General features: G+C 35.0%; 2 protein-coding genes across 2 annotated transcripts in view; one reads left to right on the top strand and one right to left on the bottom strand.

Moving 5' to 3' along the window:
* Positions 1 to 1,684: 1,684 nt before the first annotated feature.
* Positions 1,685 to 6,048, bottom strand: LOC106708933 (insecticyanin-B). Its single transcript, XM_014500545.2, has 4 exons — positions 5,868 to 6,048; positions 4,380 to 4,587; positions 2,588 to 2,689; positions 1,685 to 1,885 (listed from the first exon to the last, which is right to left on the bottom strand). Exons 1-4 carry the CDS (start codon positions 6,036 to 6,038, stop codon positions 1,707 to 1,709), a joined length of 660 nt encoding a protein of 219 aa, XP_014356031.2. The 5' UTR covers positions 6,039 to 6,048; the 3' UTR covers positions 1,685 to 1,706.
* Positions 6,049 to 11,673: 5,625 nt separating this feature from the next.
* The window catches only part of LOC106712067, a 29,356-nt gene continuing 25,883 nt past the window's right edge, over positions 11,674 to 15,146 (top strand). The window contains exons 1-2 of the mRNA XM_045681959.1: positions 11,674 to 11,827; positions 14,590 to 14,797. Coding sequence (XP_045537915.1) covers positions 11,711 to 11,827; positions 14,590 to 14,797 — 325 coding nt within the window. The 5' untranslated portion in view covers positions 11,674 to 11,710. The remainder of the gene's footprint in view (positions 11,828 to 14,589; positions 14,798 to 15,146) is intronic.

Raw genomic sequence — 15,146 nt, forward strand, 5'->3', positions numbered from 1 at the left:
TTCTTATACGGAAAAGATGGGAAGGGGAAGTGGATTTGTCGAAATAGGCGATGTTTAGGAAAGGGAAATATTATAATTTTGTGCGTCCCTTGATCCGCTGATTGGAAGTACGCAACGCATCTGTAATTCCGGATGCCTGTGGGCGGTGGTCGCTTCGCTATTGCGGCGAATTCAGGTGGCCGCTTGTTCTTTTGCCACATCATGATATAAAAAAGCAATAAAGTATTTATCTTATTTTACTAGTACTAAAACTAAAGCAGCCTGAAATCACCCACCGCTGGGCGTGGGTCTGTATCATCCGTATTCACTGTACTGTTTATTCTGATCACTGATTATCTGTTTATAAAATATGGAACAGCTAAGCTGTTACAGCTTGTACATCTACGCTCTAGGATATCATAGGAGAATAGACATTCCTACATACAAAGATATTCGTTGTGTCTCTAGTTTTACTCGGCTTTGTTCTAAGCCTTTGCTTGCGCTTGCTGTATCATTGCAAATTTTATATCGTCATAATTTGACAAAAACGGGAATATTTAAGTCATATTTTTCTGTAAAATTCTTACAAACAATAATTACAACCATAAACATTATTTAGTAATTTTTTTTTTACATAATAGGTACAGTGATTCCGTAGACCCTAGTTATTTCATTCATAAAGTATTAGGTAATATAAAATAATAAAATGTTATCTTCATACGTGTGAGATTATATGCTGACAATCTTTATAGCTCTCCAGATATCACTTAACACCTGCAAGTCTTACATCTATTTAATAAATTAATATCTACATTAGCATGGCGGACAACTCCTCAGGTACAGAAACGTGCTGAAGCGACACATGAAGCAATGCGACATCAATCCTTCGCTGTGGGAACAGCAGGCTGCTAAACAGTCGCAGTGGAAAGCGCTAGTTAAATATAGCATCAAAGTCTTTGAAAACCGGTAGTTCCTTTTAGCTAGATGCCAGACGCAATGAATTGAAAGCCCGACCACCTGCGGCTATCAGCTATAATTACGTGAACGGTGTGCTTTCATGTCCGCAATGTGCGAGAGTTTTACAAAGAAAATTGGCTACATACGCCCCATGCGAGCACATCAACGTCAAAATTGGAGTTGAAGACAGTCACCGTGGCCGATATCGGCAGGGATTACATTATCATCTATATAGATAAAGTTGGAGCGTCTGTATGTAATATCAAAATACATGATATTTTTACCTTAATTATAATAATAAGAAATTTTCAAAATTTTTGTCTGTTTGTCCGCAATTCCGTGTTTATTCCGAGTTATGTATCTCTGAAACGGCTGCACCGATATTGAGGGGACTTTTAATGAAAGATGTAACCGTAAGCTTAATTAATAATCTTTTTTATAGGATTGCGATCTGAAGAAACATACGGCGAAGTTATAGGCATAAAAGTATAAGGAAAATTGTATTAAGTGAATGAAAGATTAAAATGTGTGTTGAATTAACTTTTTATTTTCTTTTTTCACTGAGCATGTATAAGCAGAAAATAACTACATACTAATATTTAAAAAATGTTTTATTATGGAACTAAAACTAGGAAGCACAGGTTATCATAAATGTGAACTGATATAAATTATTCGATAACAAAAGAGTCTAGTATTGTCCTAAATTATTTAGGAATATCGATTCAAAAAAAGATTTTAGACAAAGTCTTTAGTTTAAAAAAATAATAGATTTAGTTCTTCCTGCGAATGCTAGTGATGGCTTTGGTAGAGGTGAACTTGCAAGTTTCTTCGGAGAAGTCGTTGTAGACGTAGTTGGACTTGTCAATAGCAGGGAAGTTGGCCAAGAAGGCATCCACTTTGGCCTGAGAATCGCCCAAGGTTTTGGTTCTTGACAAAATCCAGGAGAACACTGTAACAAAATTTAGTACTTTACAGAAGCAACTATTGTATTAACAGTGCAAGCTGGCACTGCAGGTAATGAATTATGTACTAATGTCCTAATTTAACCGGACGTGCTAAGACCATTAAGCAATCTGTAACAAGTGATGTCGATGTCAGAGCGCAACGAAAAATGATATAGGAAGCAGGCAGTTATATGGAGTACTAGCTAAGTAAAGAGAAATTTCAAGAAAAGGAAAAACCTACAAAACAAGATATTAGAAACAATGCATAAATGGAATTATAGATTTTAAGAAATTAAAATTTATCACTAATCGATAGTTTAACATTTAAATGAGGCTACAATGTAAAACAAAAAGCCAGTCCGCGTCAATACTTTATCAAATCACAGACGATAAATTGTATAATCATATCTGTTCCAAATCGTATTACTGTATTGTATTTCTAAAAGAATATAAGCTCATGTAGAAAGATAAACACGTTTGACTCAACGTGATCTTATCTCGTGTGTCAAAAGTATTTCTTATTTTGTCAGTTTTAAAATTCCTATAGAGAAGGAGGTCTTGACTGATAAAATTTAGAAGCACTTTATTCACAAGCACACCTATTTCACAGCTCATTCGAGCATCAGATGTTGTTGCTGGCGTCTACCACTATTGAAATAATATTAAAACCACTGTTTAAAATTATATTAAATATCGAATGAGTATACCTTGGTGTTTGTTTTCCTTGTCCAAGAACTTGCAGCTATATCCGATGGCGTAGTTCTTGTAGTCAGTGTCCAGAACGGTCAGAACTGAATTCTTGATGTATTCTGAAAATATATCATGAGTTTCTAGACATCGGAAGAATACATTAAAACAAAATAATGATTTCCAGTAATTTTCGGTAACTAAGCATAACTATAACACAATTTATTATTTTCTTCAAATTGTACTCGTTTTTATGTGTGTATGATTGAAATTTGTTCAAATGTAAAAAAAAATGTTTATTTATTTTTATATCATAAGGTAGCAAACGTGCAAGCGGTCACCTGAGTCCACTTTAATAGCAAAGCGACCCCTGCCCATAAACATCCGTAATTGCAGATTCGTTGCCCTCCTTTAACCAATAAAGGAGGGGACAGAAAAAGGATATATATATATCCACTCCTATGCGCCCCCTCCTATGTCAATTCCACTTCCCCTTCACATCCTTCCCTTATAGAAAAAGGGTGGGAAGAGAACGTGGATTAAAATTAGGCCTCCGTCACCACACTCATCAGACATAACTAGGAAGCCACTTCAAGCCTATCTCCTTCATTTATTTTACAAACATGTTAAAAATTATCTTTAGGTCCTGCCATATTAATGACCTTTCATTAATTTCTAATGACCACTGCTTTCATATGATGGTAGAGCAATGTTACAGCAGTCATCCTTTTTTGTAGGCAAAGCCAAACGAGGAAACGGCTACTGGAATTCGCCAAAATAGAGAAGTGTTCGTTTCCCATAGACACCTGCATTTGCATATGCGTTATATCTACCCTTAAATGACAGAGGAAGAAAAACACAGAAACAGGATATTGCTCCTTTCTATGCGTTCTCTGCCAAATCCACCTTCCTATCCCTATCCTTAAAAGAAAAGAGTACAAAGACTCTTATCCCTTCGCACCATTTTCTTAATATAGGTTCCGAAACGCACAGCGAAACGAAACGCAGACTTAATTCCACTTCACTGTCTTCTGCGTGTTCATGGTATCACACCGGTCGAACCGCCCCATTCGTGGAAGAGTCTATTTCAGATTCCTCCTCTAATATAAATCATTATCTGCTATAAAATTTCGGAGATTAATTGAATCATCAACTTGATTGTTTGTAAAATTAATAAGTAAACGTTATCTTAATCTACTTGAACCACAGGAATGTTCTATTCATTATCAAATATACCAAATATTTGTGATAAGATACAAAATACACACGTACATTTTTTATGGGTAATTAACTGATTAATGTTTGTGAGTAACTCTAACCCCTTATTTTTTTTTAATATATTAAGGCATTGGATTCTAACCCCTTATTGTTTTTAGAGTTGCCAGTAACATAAATAATTAAGTTTATGTAATTGTAATTACGTTTTACTATCGACAATTTCAAGAAGACAATAGAAAATGACTACCATCACATGAATTTAATTAATTAATTAAATCAGTTATAGAGCGGCCATTAAAAACATTTCTTTACGAACATTACAATTGAAATCATCAGTGGTAAAGAAATGTCAATGCACATGGAGATGTACACGTAGACTTGTTAACTAGTGGCTATTATGACTTGGTTCATTTTGTCCCTTCTATTACTACAAATATGTTGAATATCTTTGGAAAATAGTTACTATTAAGTTAATGCTGTCAGCTTTCTTCCAAATTGAGAGGATTGGATTCTAGACTGAGTTAAGAATTACACATAATTCATCTGCAGATTGCTCTACGATGTTTTCTGTTATAATATTATTGTACTATTTACCATCAAACTTATAGGTGATCTTCACTCTGCCAGGTTCCACCAGTGTGAGGTCGCCTTCGACGTAAGACTTGACACCGTCCACAACTTGCGAGTTCTTGACCTTTCCTTTATCTCCGTCTACTGTGTACTCAGCGGTCGTGCATTTGCCTTTCTTACCTTCTTCTCCAAAGTTCGGGAATTTAGCGATCTCATACCAAGTTCCTTGGAACTGAAATAACATTAGTAAATTTTAGAGCGATATTTTTTTTACAAATTTGAAGTTTACTTGATAGTAGAAAAGATTTAACGCTAGTGTCGTTGATAAAATAAACAAGCCATTTTGTTTAAAATAATAAATAAATAATAACTGCTTTATTGTAACACTCATATACACAATTATGTGGAAGCCTTGGTTCCTGAACTAGGGCAAAGCCCTATGTTTCAGGAGCCAATCCCTTCCCCCTATCATTAAATTAATCTTACATTTAGTGACAAAAGAAAAGAAAATAATCATTTGTGATTTTCAAAAAAAAAAAAAGATATAACTAACTTATTTTTTTTTACAATTCGATTCTTTTTGCATACGTGTGTTTTAGATTGGTGTGGGTGTTTGCGTGTGTGCTCGTGTGCTTTGCGTGTGTGTGTGTGTGTTTGTGGGGGAATGTTGGTGTGTGAATGTATCCCTATGAATATGTCAGATGTGCGTATAACAATAGATAAATTAGCAACTAGTTTTTTTTTTTTTATGAGATATTTGTAATTTTTTTTTCTAATTTTTCTAAAATGTATTTAAGTTAGAATTAATTACGTAAGATATTCTATTCTATTTGTGTAGCTTGTCTATTTTATGATGGTACAAGTGACAAGACCCATGCGAAGTATCGAGTTTAATTTGTACGGAGTTATGCCGTACTTATCGCGAGTTTCTGAGACAAAAATTTCCGTTGAAAACATGTTGTTATCTCTGTTTTGTCAAAGATAATGAGAGGGATGACGATATGTTTTATGGAGAGAAGATATACACATAACGAACAATCAAACGTTAAATAACAAACAAATGATGAACTATCGACAGTCAATATCAAACATATCTGATCTTATATTGAATTATTTTAAATATTACTAGTATTATAAATGCAAATGTTTAGACTAATTGATGGATGGATGTTTGTTTGGAGGTATCTCCGAAACGGCTCAACATATCTTGATGAAATTCGACGCAGATATAGAACATAATCTGGAAAAACACATAGACACAGTCGTGGACGAAAGCTAGTTTTTTAATAAGCTTGCATAAAATAATACATATGTTGCCGGTATTTTTAATTAAATTATAATATTTTTTAGGAACTGGTATACATTTATTGCGTAACATGAGGATTTCATAATGTCGATCCAAGTTCTATGAGAGTGAAAATCGAAAACCGACTAATACCCGACGCTTTCCTACTGAATTGTCAAACTAATCATCGTAAAATGGACACACTATAAAATACCTGTACGACTTACATCAGAAAACTTGAAGCTTTCCATCGCCTTGACGTCCGGACAAGGTCCATCGACAATGACATCGGCCGCAGCCACAGCTAAGATAGTAATTATTAAGGCACGATACATTTTCTCAAAATTTCTTATTTCAAATATCAAAAATACCCTCTGCGATTTGAACCAATACTGCATAACTATGTAGCACGGCTTAACATTTTATACTCTTACTAGGTCAGAGTTCATCAATAAGTTTAGTGACACTAAAATTATCTTCACGATTAAAGAAAAATAAAACATAGCAACATATAACTATAAACAAATTATGGCCTCTATGCAAGCCTAATGATAAGAGGCTAATTAGCCAAAATATGGTACAGTCGAGGACGTTTATTCCCTACCCATTTGGTTGATTTGACGCACACAGTACAAATAATTCGAAAGCTTATCATAGCAACATACAAACGTGACTCATCCGCATTATTATATCAGATAACAAATATCTAGGACATGAATCATACTATTTAAGCCTTTAACCCGGGGGAGGGGGGATGCAGAGATTGCAAATTTCCATTTGGAGTGGTTCAAACTCCATCACTTCTCACTCTTGGAGACCCGGCGTAGCATGCGATGACGGAAAATAAGTTGAAAGTTTAGAAGATCAAGAAACAGAGGCTTAACAGTAACAATTAAATTTTGAAAAAGATCTACGAGAAAGTAGTATGTGAACTTCGGTTCTAGATTGTATAAACTCATCGGTTACGGAAACTCCTTATATCCAATTCTTCAGCAAGTTACTATTAAGATCAGAACATGTAATGTTCCTAAAATGTTCCTAATATTAGAATCATTCATATATTTTAATTTATTGATTTAGTGAATTGTTTACGTAAACTTTCACAGAAGTACTGATTATTGTTGTTATTAATCGATGTCTGCTTTGGCGCCGGCATTTATAAGTTACTAGCTTTTACCCGCGACTCCGTCCGCGCGGAATAAAAAAATAGAAAACGGGGTAAAAATTATCCTATGTCCGTTTCCTGGTTCTAAGCTACCTGACCACCAATTTTCAGTCAAATCGATTCAGCCGTTCTTGAGTTATAAATAGTGTAACTAACACAACTTTCTTTTATATATATAGATAGACTTATTCCCGCGACTGCGTCCGCGCGGAATAAAAAAAAAAAAAAGAAAACGGGGTAAAAATTATCCTATGTCCGTTTCCTGGTTCTAAGCTACCTGTCCACCAATTTTCAGTCAAATCGATTCAGCCGTTCTTGAGTTATAAATGGTGTAACTAACACAACTTTCTTTTATATATATAATAAGAATATATAGATTATCAAGTTCTATGAACGTTTGCCCTCAAAATTAAAACAATAAATTAACGTTGTCCTCTACTGCACTATATTCGTTTACAGTTCTTGTGAAATAATCATCATCATCATCATCATTAGCCCATTATACGTTTTCACTGAGGAGCACGGAGCCCTACCCTAAGTAACTGGGCCATAGTCAATTACGCCGGCACAATATGGGTTGGTTGACTTCACACATATATTTGAATTTCTTTGCAGATATGTGCAGGCATCACTATATTTTCCTTCACCGTAACTTTTGTACGTCTAATTTGCATTGAATTTCATATCATACTAGTGATGATCTTTCCCAGTAAGCCGCTGGTTTAAAAACAAGATTTTAAATCAATTGAAGTTAAAGCATGAATATCCCGTTCTCCCAGTGCAGTACCAAGAGCACACTGAAGACAGATGTGAAGTGGAATTAAATATGTACGTGTTCCGTCTGATGAGTGTGTGACGGAATCAAATTCTAGTCCACCCTTTTCTTTTAAGGAGAGAATGGAAGGGAAGCGGGGAATTTTCTACCCCTCTCTATCAAAGATTGGCAAAGCATATGCAACCTTTAAACATAATATGCCATAATTAGATGGCTGATTGCTTGTTCGCCTTCTGCATTAAAATAAAAGCTTGCCACAGATGATAGTTGCAGGGCAACTTGATAACAAAAAAAAACTAAATGTCGTACCAATACTATCGAGACAATTAAAAAATAACAAAGGAACTTATAGTTGAACATGTTTCAATGTACGTCATTGTTTGAATGACGCACGTAGCTGCAACATTCCTTATTTTTTCTTTTAATTGTTCATATAGACACTCGCCTTTCGATTGCCATTGTTGGTTTAACAAATATAAACAAGCTTCACAGAATAATACAACCATCGCAAGAACTTCAGAAAAAATACTTCTGAATTTAATTTAATGATTAATGGGCAACGGTCAAAGTGTAGACGAGGCATTCCTTAGATTTTTCGCAAGTCGTCTAACCCTGGGAACACAGGGACGTTAAAAGGAAACAAATACAATGTCTTATGTTATTTTTTTTTTCATTGTTAATTAAGCAACCGTAAGTATTCGTAATTATATTTTATGACGACCTACAAAGTTTAAAGCAATAAAGGAAGGTATCTGAGACCTCCAGTTTTTATATCTCGTCCACTTGTAGATGCTAGTCTTGTTTGACTTCATCGTTAATTATCTCTAACAAAAAAAAATTAAATGGTATAATGCAGACAGTGAAATAAAAAAAAATATTGAGTAATATTTAGAATGCGTCTGATGTCACGAAAACATTATCACAATACCCACTCGTACGATTCTAGTGAATTCTAATTGATAATTTGTGAAAACAATGTTGATAAGCGCATTGAATCTGGCATTTTTTTTATACCTAAGGAATATGAATTTTCGGCCCGACGATACAAATGTTTTTTCATCACGCACACCTATAGTGATTTATTACTGATAATTTTTTGTTTTTAAATAAAATTGATTATTTTAAAAACTGATAATTTAAATCCTTGCGTTCCAATGCTCAATCCAAACTGCTTGGCCTGTAAACTTAAATTACACAGATGTTTGTATTATTAGAAAGATAAACACTAAAAAAAAGGACTTTTCTAAACTTTGTAACAGTTGTAGACGCCAGCAACAACAACATCCATTACACGAATTGGCCTCGCCTGGTGAAATACCACGACCACACAGAAGATAGGCGTGAAGTGGAAGTAATTCCACGTTTCGTATGATGAGTGTGGTGCCGGAGGCCTAATTTTAGTCCTCTTCCCCTTCACATTTATTATTAGGAAAGGATGAAAAGAAGAAGTGGATTGAACGGAAGAGGGGATGCATAGGAAGGGGAAATGTCCTCTTTCTGTGCGTCCCTTTCTCCGTTGATAAAAGGTTGGCAACGCATCTGCATTTGCGAATGTCCATGGGCAACGGTCGCCTCTCTGTTTCGGCGAATTCAGGTGCCTGTTTGGTCGTTTGCCACCTTTTCATATATTCTAATCTAATGTTACAAAAATTATATTGCGTACAAAGCTTAAATAAATAGTTAAAATGTTGATATTTTTGGACTCCGTGGACGAAGAACTACTAATATTTAAAATATGTATAATTGTTGGTTTACTTAGCAACAATCATGCAATAATATATTGTTATTTCTTGGTTCATAATGTTAAAACACTCTGATAATCGTCTAATGATTTAATATATTACAATACTTCTGATTAAGAAAACCCCCGACCAGCTTAAATGAGTCAAAGTACATAAACTAACTATATTTAGGTTTGACACATATGTTTAACTTATCACAGAAAGGATTTAGTTTATTGTGTAGGTTTATGTTCTTATCTATCGGTAATTTACTGACAATCTTTTAAACTACAAGATTTTACCGCACCTTAATTGTTGGTACTGGAATATTTTTTGTTCCATAGAATCTTTTTTTTATAGCAAAAGGTGGCGACCGAGCAAGCGGCCACTTGAATTCGCCAAAATAGCGAAGTGACCGTAACCTAATATCTGCATTTGTTGCAGCTTATGCATCCTCTGTCAAATCATCCTCCCTTTCCCATACTTCCCTTATAATAAAAGGAAGTTAAAGGAAAGAGGACTAACATTAGGCACACTCATCAGACAAAAAGCGGAATGACTTCCACTTGAAGTTTGTCTTCGAATGTTTTAAAAAGTCCTTCGGAATGCAGCAACAGACATGTCTTTTTAGAGTTGACTTTCTATATAAGACAGTCCTTTAAAGTTGAAAATAATAAAGTTTCCGCTACGCAACTCACAACTGTAATTACGATCTCTAGACTCGGTTATTATGTTTATAGAATTAAAAGTTTCATATAAATTAGTATTATTAGTACCCTAACCAATACCTTTATTTCTTAAATTAATTAAGAACTTAACTTACTTATGATCGTTCTGTGATGGCACCGACTAGTTTCGGACCCATCAGGGGTCCATTTTCACTTGCACATTTATCATGGGCTCACATCTTCAGGGTGAGTGAATATGGACCCCCGACGAGTACGAAACTAGTTGGTACCATCACCGCATGATCATACATGATTCCTTTATTATAATGTCTCTCAAAATTTTTAACGATTTATATTACTTAACATAAAAATTGTGTAGTGACAAACACGTCAGATAAAGAGACACAATCGACATGTTTACTTGACACTTGCAGAAATAATACAAATACTGGTAAATAATATAAATATTTTTTATAAACTGCATGTCCTAGTTAACTTCGAATACAAATAGTGTTATTTATTTTTCATAGAAATAAGTAAAAGATTTATCAATTAGCGTAAAGTACAACTGGAATAGTAAAACTTCGTGATGCAAACTGCATATTTAAATAGTAGAACGAGTTAACGGCCATCTAATTTCGCTAAAATAGCGAAGTGACCTCTACCCATAGACTGCAAGACGTTAAAAGTTTCTAGTTGCGTTGCCTACATTCAATAGACACAGAAACTGACGCACTGAAAGTGGATGTTTTCCCTGTACGTCGACTCCTCCGCTTTATATCTTCGTAATTTACTAATGTTATAAATGTGAAAGTTTAGATGGATAGATGGATGAATGGATGGATGTTTGTTTGAAGATATCTCCGGAACGACTCGTGGATCTTTGTGACATTTGGCTTTTTTTTTAATGCCGCGCGGACAGAGACGCGGACGACAGCTTGTAGGTATATAAAAGAAATTGGTGTTAGTTACACTATTTGTAACTCAAGAACGGCTCCCTACCAATTTAAAATGGGTGAGGAGGTAGCTTAGAACCAGGAAACGGACATACGGGATCAGACGTTAATCTTATCCCATTTCCTTTTCTTTTTAATTCCGCGGGGACGGAGACGCGGGAAAAAGCTATTTCCTATTGAGTAAAGGGTGGGAAATGAAAGAAGACTATAATTTGGCCTCCGGCACACTCGGTCGGAGGCCATTCATGCTGCAGCTAACGCTGCTGCGGACTCTAAAACTATTAAAATTGCAGAAAATATCTGCGAAGAAATTCAAGGTATTGTATATTGCATTGTGCCAGCGTGGTTGTCAAATCCTTAATCATTCTTAACTTAGGATAAGCTTAAGGCCTTTTCTGGAATCAAAAATCACATAACAACCATTGAAATTGACACAAAATCGACCGGTCCTGCGATCATCCTGCAATGAAGACAATTGTCATTTGCCTTTACTCTTAGACTTTAAAAAATAATTACTAATATAAAATTGTCAATGGGTTTAAGGGTCATAAATGACCACTCATTTACTCTAGTCACAAACAATCAGTTGTTACTCATATTTTCATAGAGATAGAAAGTCGATTCCACATTCTTTTGCGATATGAATTCATTTCGATTAGCTCATAATGCCGACTGAAGATAAATCTAATGATAAGATTTCGTATAAATGTGATAATTTAAAAAATATATCGCCATTTCTATAGTTAGAACTGTTGAGTGTTGTGATCGGTAAATATGATCTCAATATGATTACTAGAATATTAATAATTTTTAGTACATTAGGATTAAGCAGTGCACAGTTGGTACAATTTGGACAGTGTAATCCGAATATCGCCTTGCAGACGAATTTTAATTCTTCACGGGTAAGCTATTTTGTTGTTACTATGTGATTTTCAATTAGATCGTATCAAATAAATATAATCTTACTAGCTTTTACCCGCGACTCCGTCCGCGCGGAATAAAAATAGAAAACGGGGTAAAAATTATCCTATGTCCGTTTCCTGGTTCTAAGCTACCTGCCCACCAATTTTCAGTCAAATCGATTCAGCCGTTCTTGAGTTATAAATAGTGTAACTAACACGACTTTCTTTTATATATATAGATTTATACAATTTTAGATATTTCGATAATAAACTTATTAATTACTTGTGACAAAAGTGTGATGAATAGCTATAAATAAAAAGAATTTATCTCGTTTATAAAGGTTTCTCTCCAACGCGAGTTTTTCGCTTATGAAGGACGTCCGTCGGGACAGTACAATTACTCTTGTTTATAGAGGTTTCCTGCATGTTCGACTATGTTAAGTGTAGTTTTCAAAATGTTGTGAATGAAATACTCTAATTTTCGTAATTGGAGCTTTTTATTTTAAATCGAAAAACATCAAAAAAAATCAAAATCACCTATTTTTTTTCTATAGAATTATGTGTGCAGGTATCACGCTGTTCCTTCACCGTAATAATGCCCATTATATGTATAATTCAGGCTAACTAATTGTCCTAAAAAAATGTAGGATATTACATTCAAAATCCTAAAAAGAAACATCGTAAATAATTTATGTACTCAAATGTGTCCATGTAATCGAAAAGATTTAAATTGTGTCCGGACTGATTCATTCTGATATCAGGGTATTAGGTTTCCTTTTATCATTACTTAAAACATTTTTGATATCACAAATGGATTACCTACAAGCCTTATTTTACCTTCCTTATTTTTTTTATTACAAGGTGGCAAACGAGCAAGCGGCCACATTAATTAGCCGAAATGGCGAAATGACCGTTGCCCATAGACATACGCAATAGCAGATGCATTGCCTAACCTCAATCGACGAAGGAAGAGACGCACAAATAGAGAATATTTAACCTTCCTATGCATCTCCTCCTCCATCAAATCCACTTCCCTTCACATCCTTTCCTTCTAAGAAAGGGGGAAGGGAAAGAGGACTAAAATTAGGCCTCCGGCACCACACTCATGAGACGAAACGCGGAATTACTTCCACTTCACACCTGTCTTCTGTGTGGTCGTGGTATTTCACCGGGCGAGCCGGCCGATTCGTGCAACGGATGTTGTTGTTGCTGGCGTCTACCACTATTTACCTTTTTATTGTTTAGCTGTAGAATAATAATCTCCAATCCGATAATAATAATGAAGTAACAGCCCGAGCCGAAGCTCCTGAGGGAGCCCTCGAGCCTAGTTACTCTTAAACGAGGTTTAGGCTAAGCGCCATCTGCGCCCGGCCACCTCAAGCCCGGTGAAGTTGTAAATGTCTCTTCAAGGCAAACAGTGACTACACAATCACAAAAAATATTAGTAATATTATAAACGCGAATGTTTAGATGGATAGAACTCCGGAACGGTTCAACGGATTTTATTAAAATTTGGCATAGATGTAGAACATAGTCTGGAAGAACACATAGGCTACTTGTTAAGTTTTTTTTTTATTCCGCGCAGACGGAGTAGTGGTTGACAGCAAGTTACTTGTAGTTACATGTTTTAAAAATATTTAAAACATGTTCTTTGGTCTTTTATTCTCATGATTACAACCTCTTTCGTCTTTTTCGTCCTATCAACCTTGTTTACTCTTTTATCGTCATCTCAAATCGCGATTCCACAACTGCATACATTTTTGAAAGCGATATTTTATGTCGGCTTGGTACAGTATAAATATCAGGACAATGGGCCTAGCACGGATGTTTGTGACAAGTGCAATCGTATCGTCGTCGACAAAATTTGTGCAGCACTCCATCGGGCTCCACGTTTTCATCTGAGTCATTACTTCTTATATATTCTTCTTTATTATATATCTTATTATATATATATTCTCCATCATGTTATCTCTTACGGAATCCATCCATCTCTTCCTAGTCTTACTTCTACCGGTGTATACTCATCACGTTCTTAAATAAATTTCTCCTTGTCACATTCATTTCAAATAGATTTAATTATCTATTTCTTAGAACTTTATGTCAACCTTGACATCGTTAAAAAGATAAATTCTAGGTGGAGCCCTAGTATGTGAAAAACGACGTTTTAACTTCGTATCTACATAGATAAAAAAAATTATCTTCACCCGGTACTTGGATAAGATCTTATAAGACTTGATTCCAAGTTAATCGAATGAGGAACATTGTTTTAAAACGAATTTTCATGTTGTGATAATATCCATACAATAAACTCAATAGCGTTAGTAAATAACAACATAGAAAAGACCAGACAGGCCAAACAGAGCCGACCTTATAAACAATAGATTCAAGAAAAACAGTGAGGACCTACAATAAAGCACTGAGGCAAACAAGAATGTGACAGGTCTAGGCAAAGGATCACGATTTTATGAAAGAAATGTTTCTTAGATTTTTAATCCCTCTATTTGTCGGACTGATCATGTAGATTTAGTTTAGTTCACTAACGATAACTAAGTTAATTGTTCTCTCAATAAGTTCTTGTCAGTAGAGTTTGGGATCTAAAATGGCATGTAACTGTTAACGTTTAAGGGTATGCTTTTAAAAACAGTAATTTATCAAAGATTAGTGATAAACGGACTCATTTTATTTAATGTAGTAATTACTTAATACAGTCAATTTACAAATATATTTTCATTCAATTCCAACAATTCATGTTTTTGTTTTAGTTCCTTGGCACGTGGTATGGCATCGCCAGGGCAGATAATAACCTACAAAATGGCGACTGTGCGGTTCTCTCATTGACTCAAAACAACAATGTTATCAATGTAGCAAACACAGCTGTCAATAATAACTTCTATGAAGAAATCACCGGCACAGCAACAGTTGAACAGGGCACTGCGAAATACACGCTCAGACTTAATGGCGTGCAGAATCGTAAGAATACAAATATCGTACATAATACCATCGCAAACTTTACTGTTTCATATTTGATACACCAACCCGCTCTGAGCCAGCGTGGTTTACTATGGCCTTATCACCTCTGTCTTAGGACAGGCTTCGTGCCCTTAAATGAGGACATGTAGTGAGATGATGATGTTTGTATTCAAAAAATCTGTTTTCTAAGTCTTAATCCTATCAATTAACAGATAAATTAAAAAAAAGAAATCTAGATGATTGTGTCCCGTAGTGTCTCCGATAAGTACTAATCTAAAGACATCTAACGCATGAAAAACTGTCTTATACCCGTTTGAGGGGTTGGCCCATATATTGGCAAAGTCATTTA

Source organism: Papilio machaon, chromosome 17, assembly GCF_912999745.1.
Source record: "Papilio machaon chromosome 17, ilPapMach1.1, whole genome shotgun sequence".
Classification (NCBI taxonomy): Eukaryota; Metazoa; Arthropoda; class Insecta; order Lepidoptera; family Papilionidae; genus Papilio; species Papilio machaon.

What these genes read in the sequence shown, in the direction of transcription:
- LOC106708933 (XM_014500545.2), bottom strand. Translation starts at nt 6,038, where the DNA reads ATGCAGTATTGGTTCAAATCGCAGAGGGTATTTTTGATATTTGAAATA. An exon ending in AAAGCTTCAAGTTTTCTGAT is followed by an intron (nt 4,588 to 5,867) that starts GTAAGTCGTACA and finishes ATGTTATTTCAG; the next exon opens with TTCCAAGGAACTTGGTATGA. An exon ending in GATCACCTATAAGTTTGATG is followed by an intron (nt 2,690 to 4,379) that starts GTAAATAGTACA and finishes ATATATTTTCAG; the next exon opens with AATACATCAAGAATTCAGTT.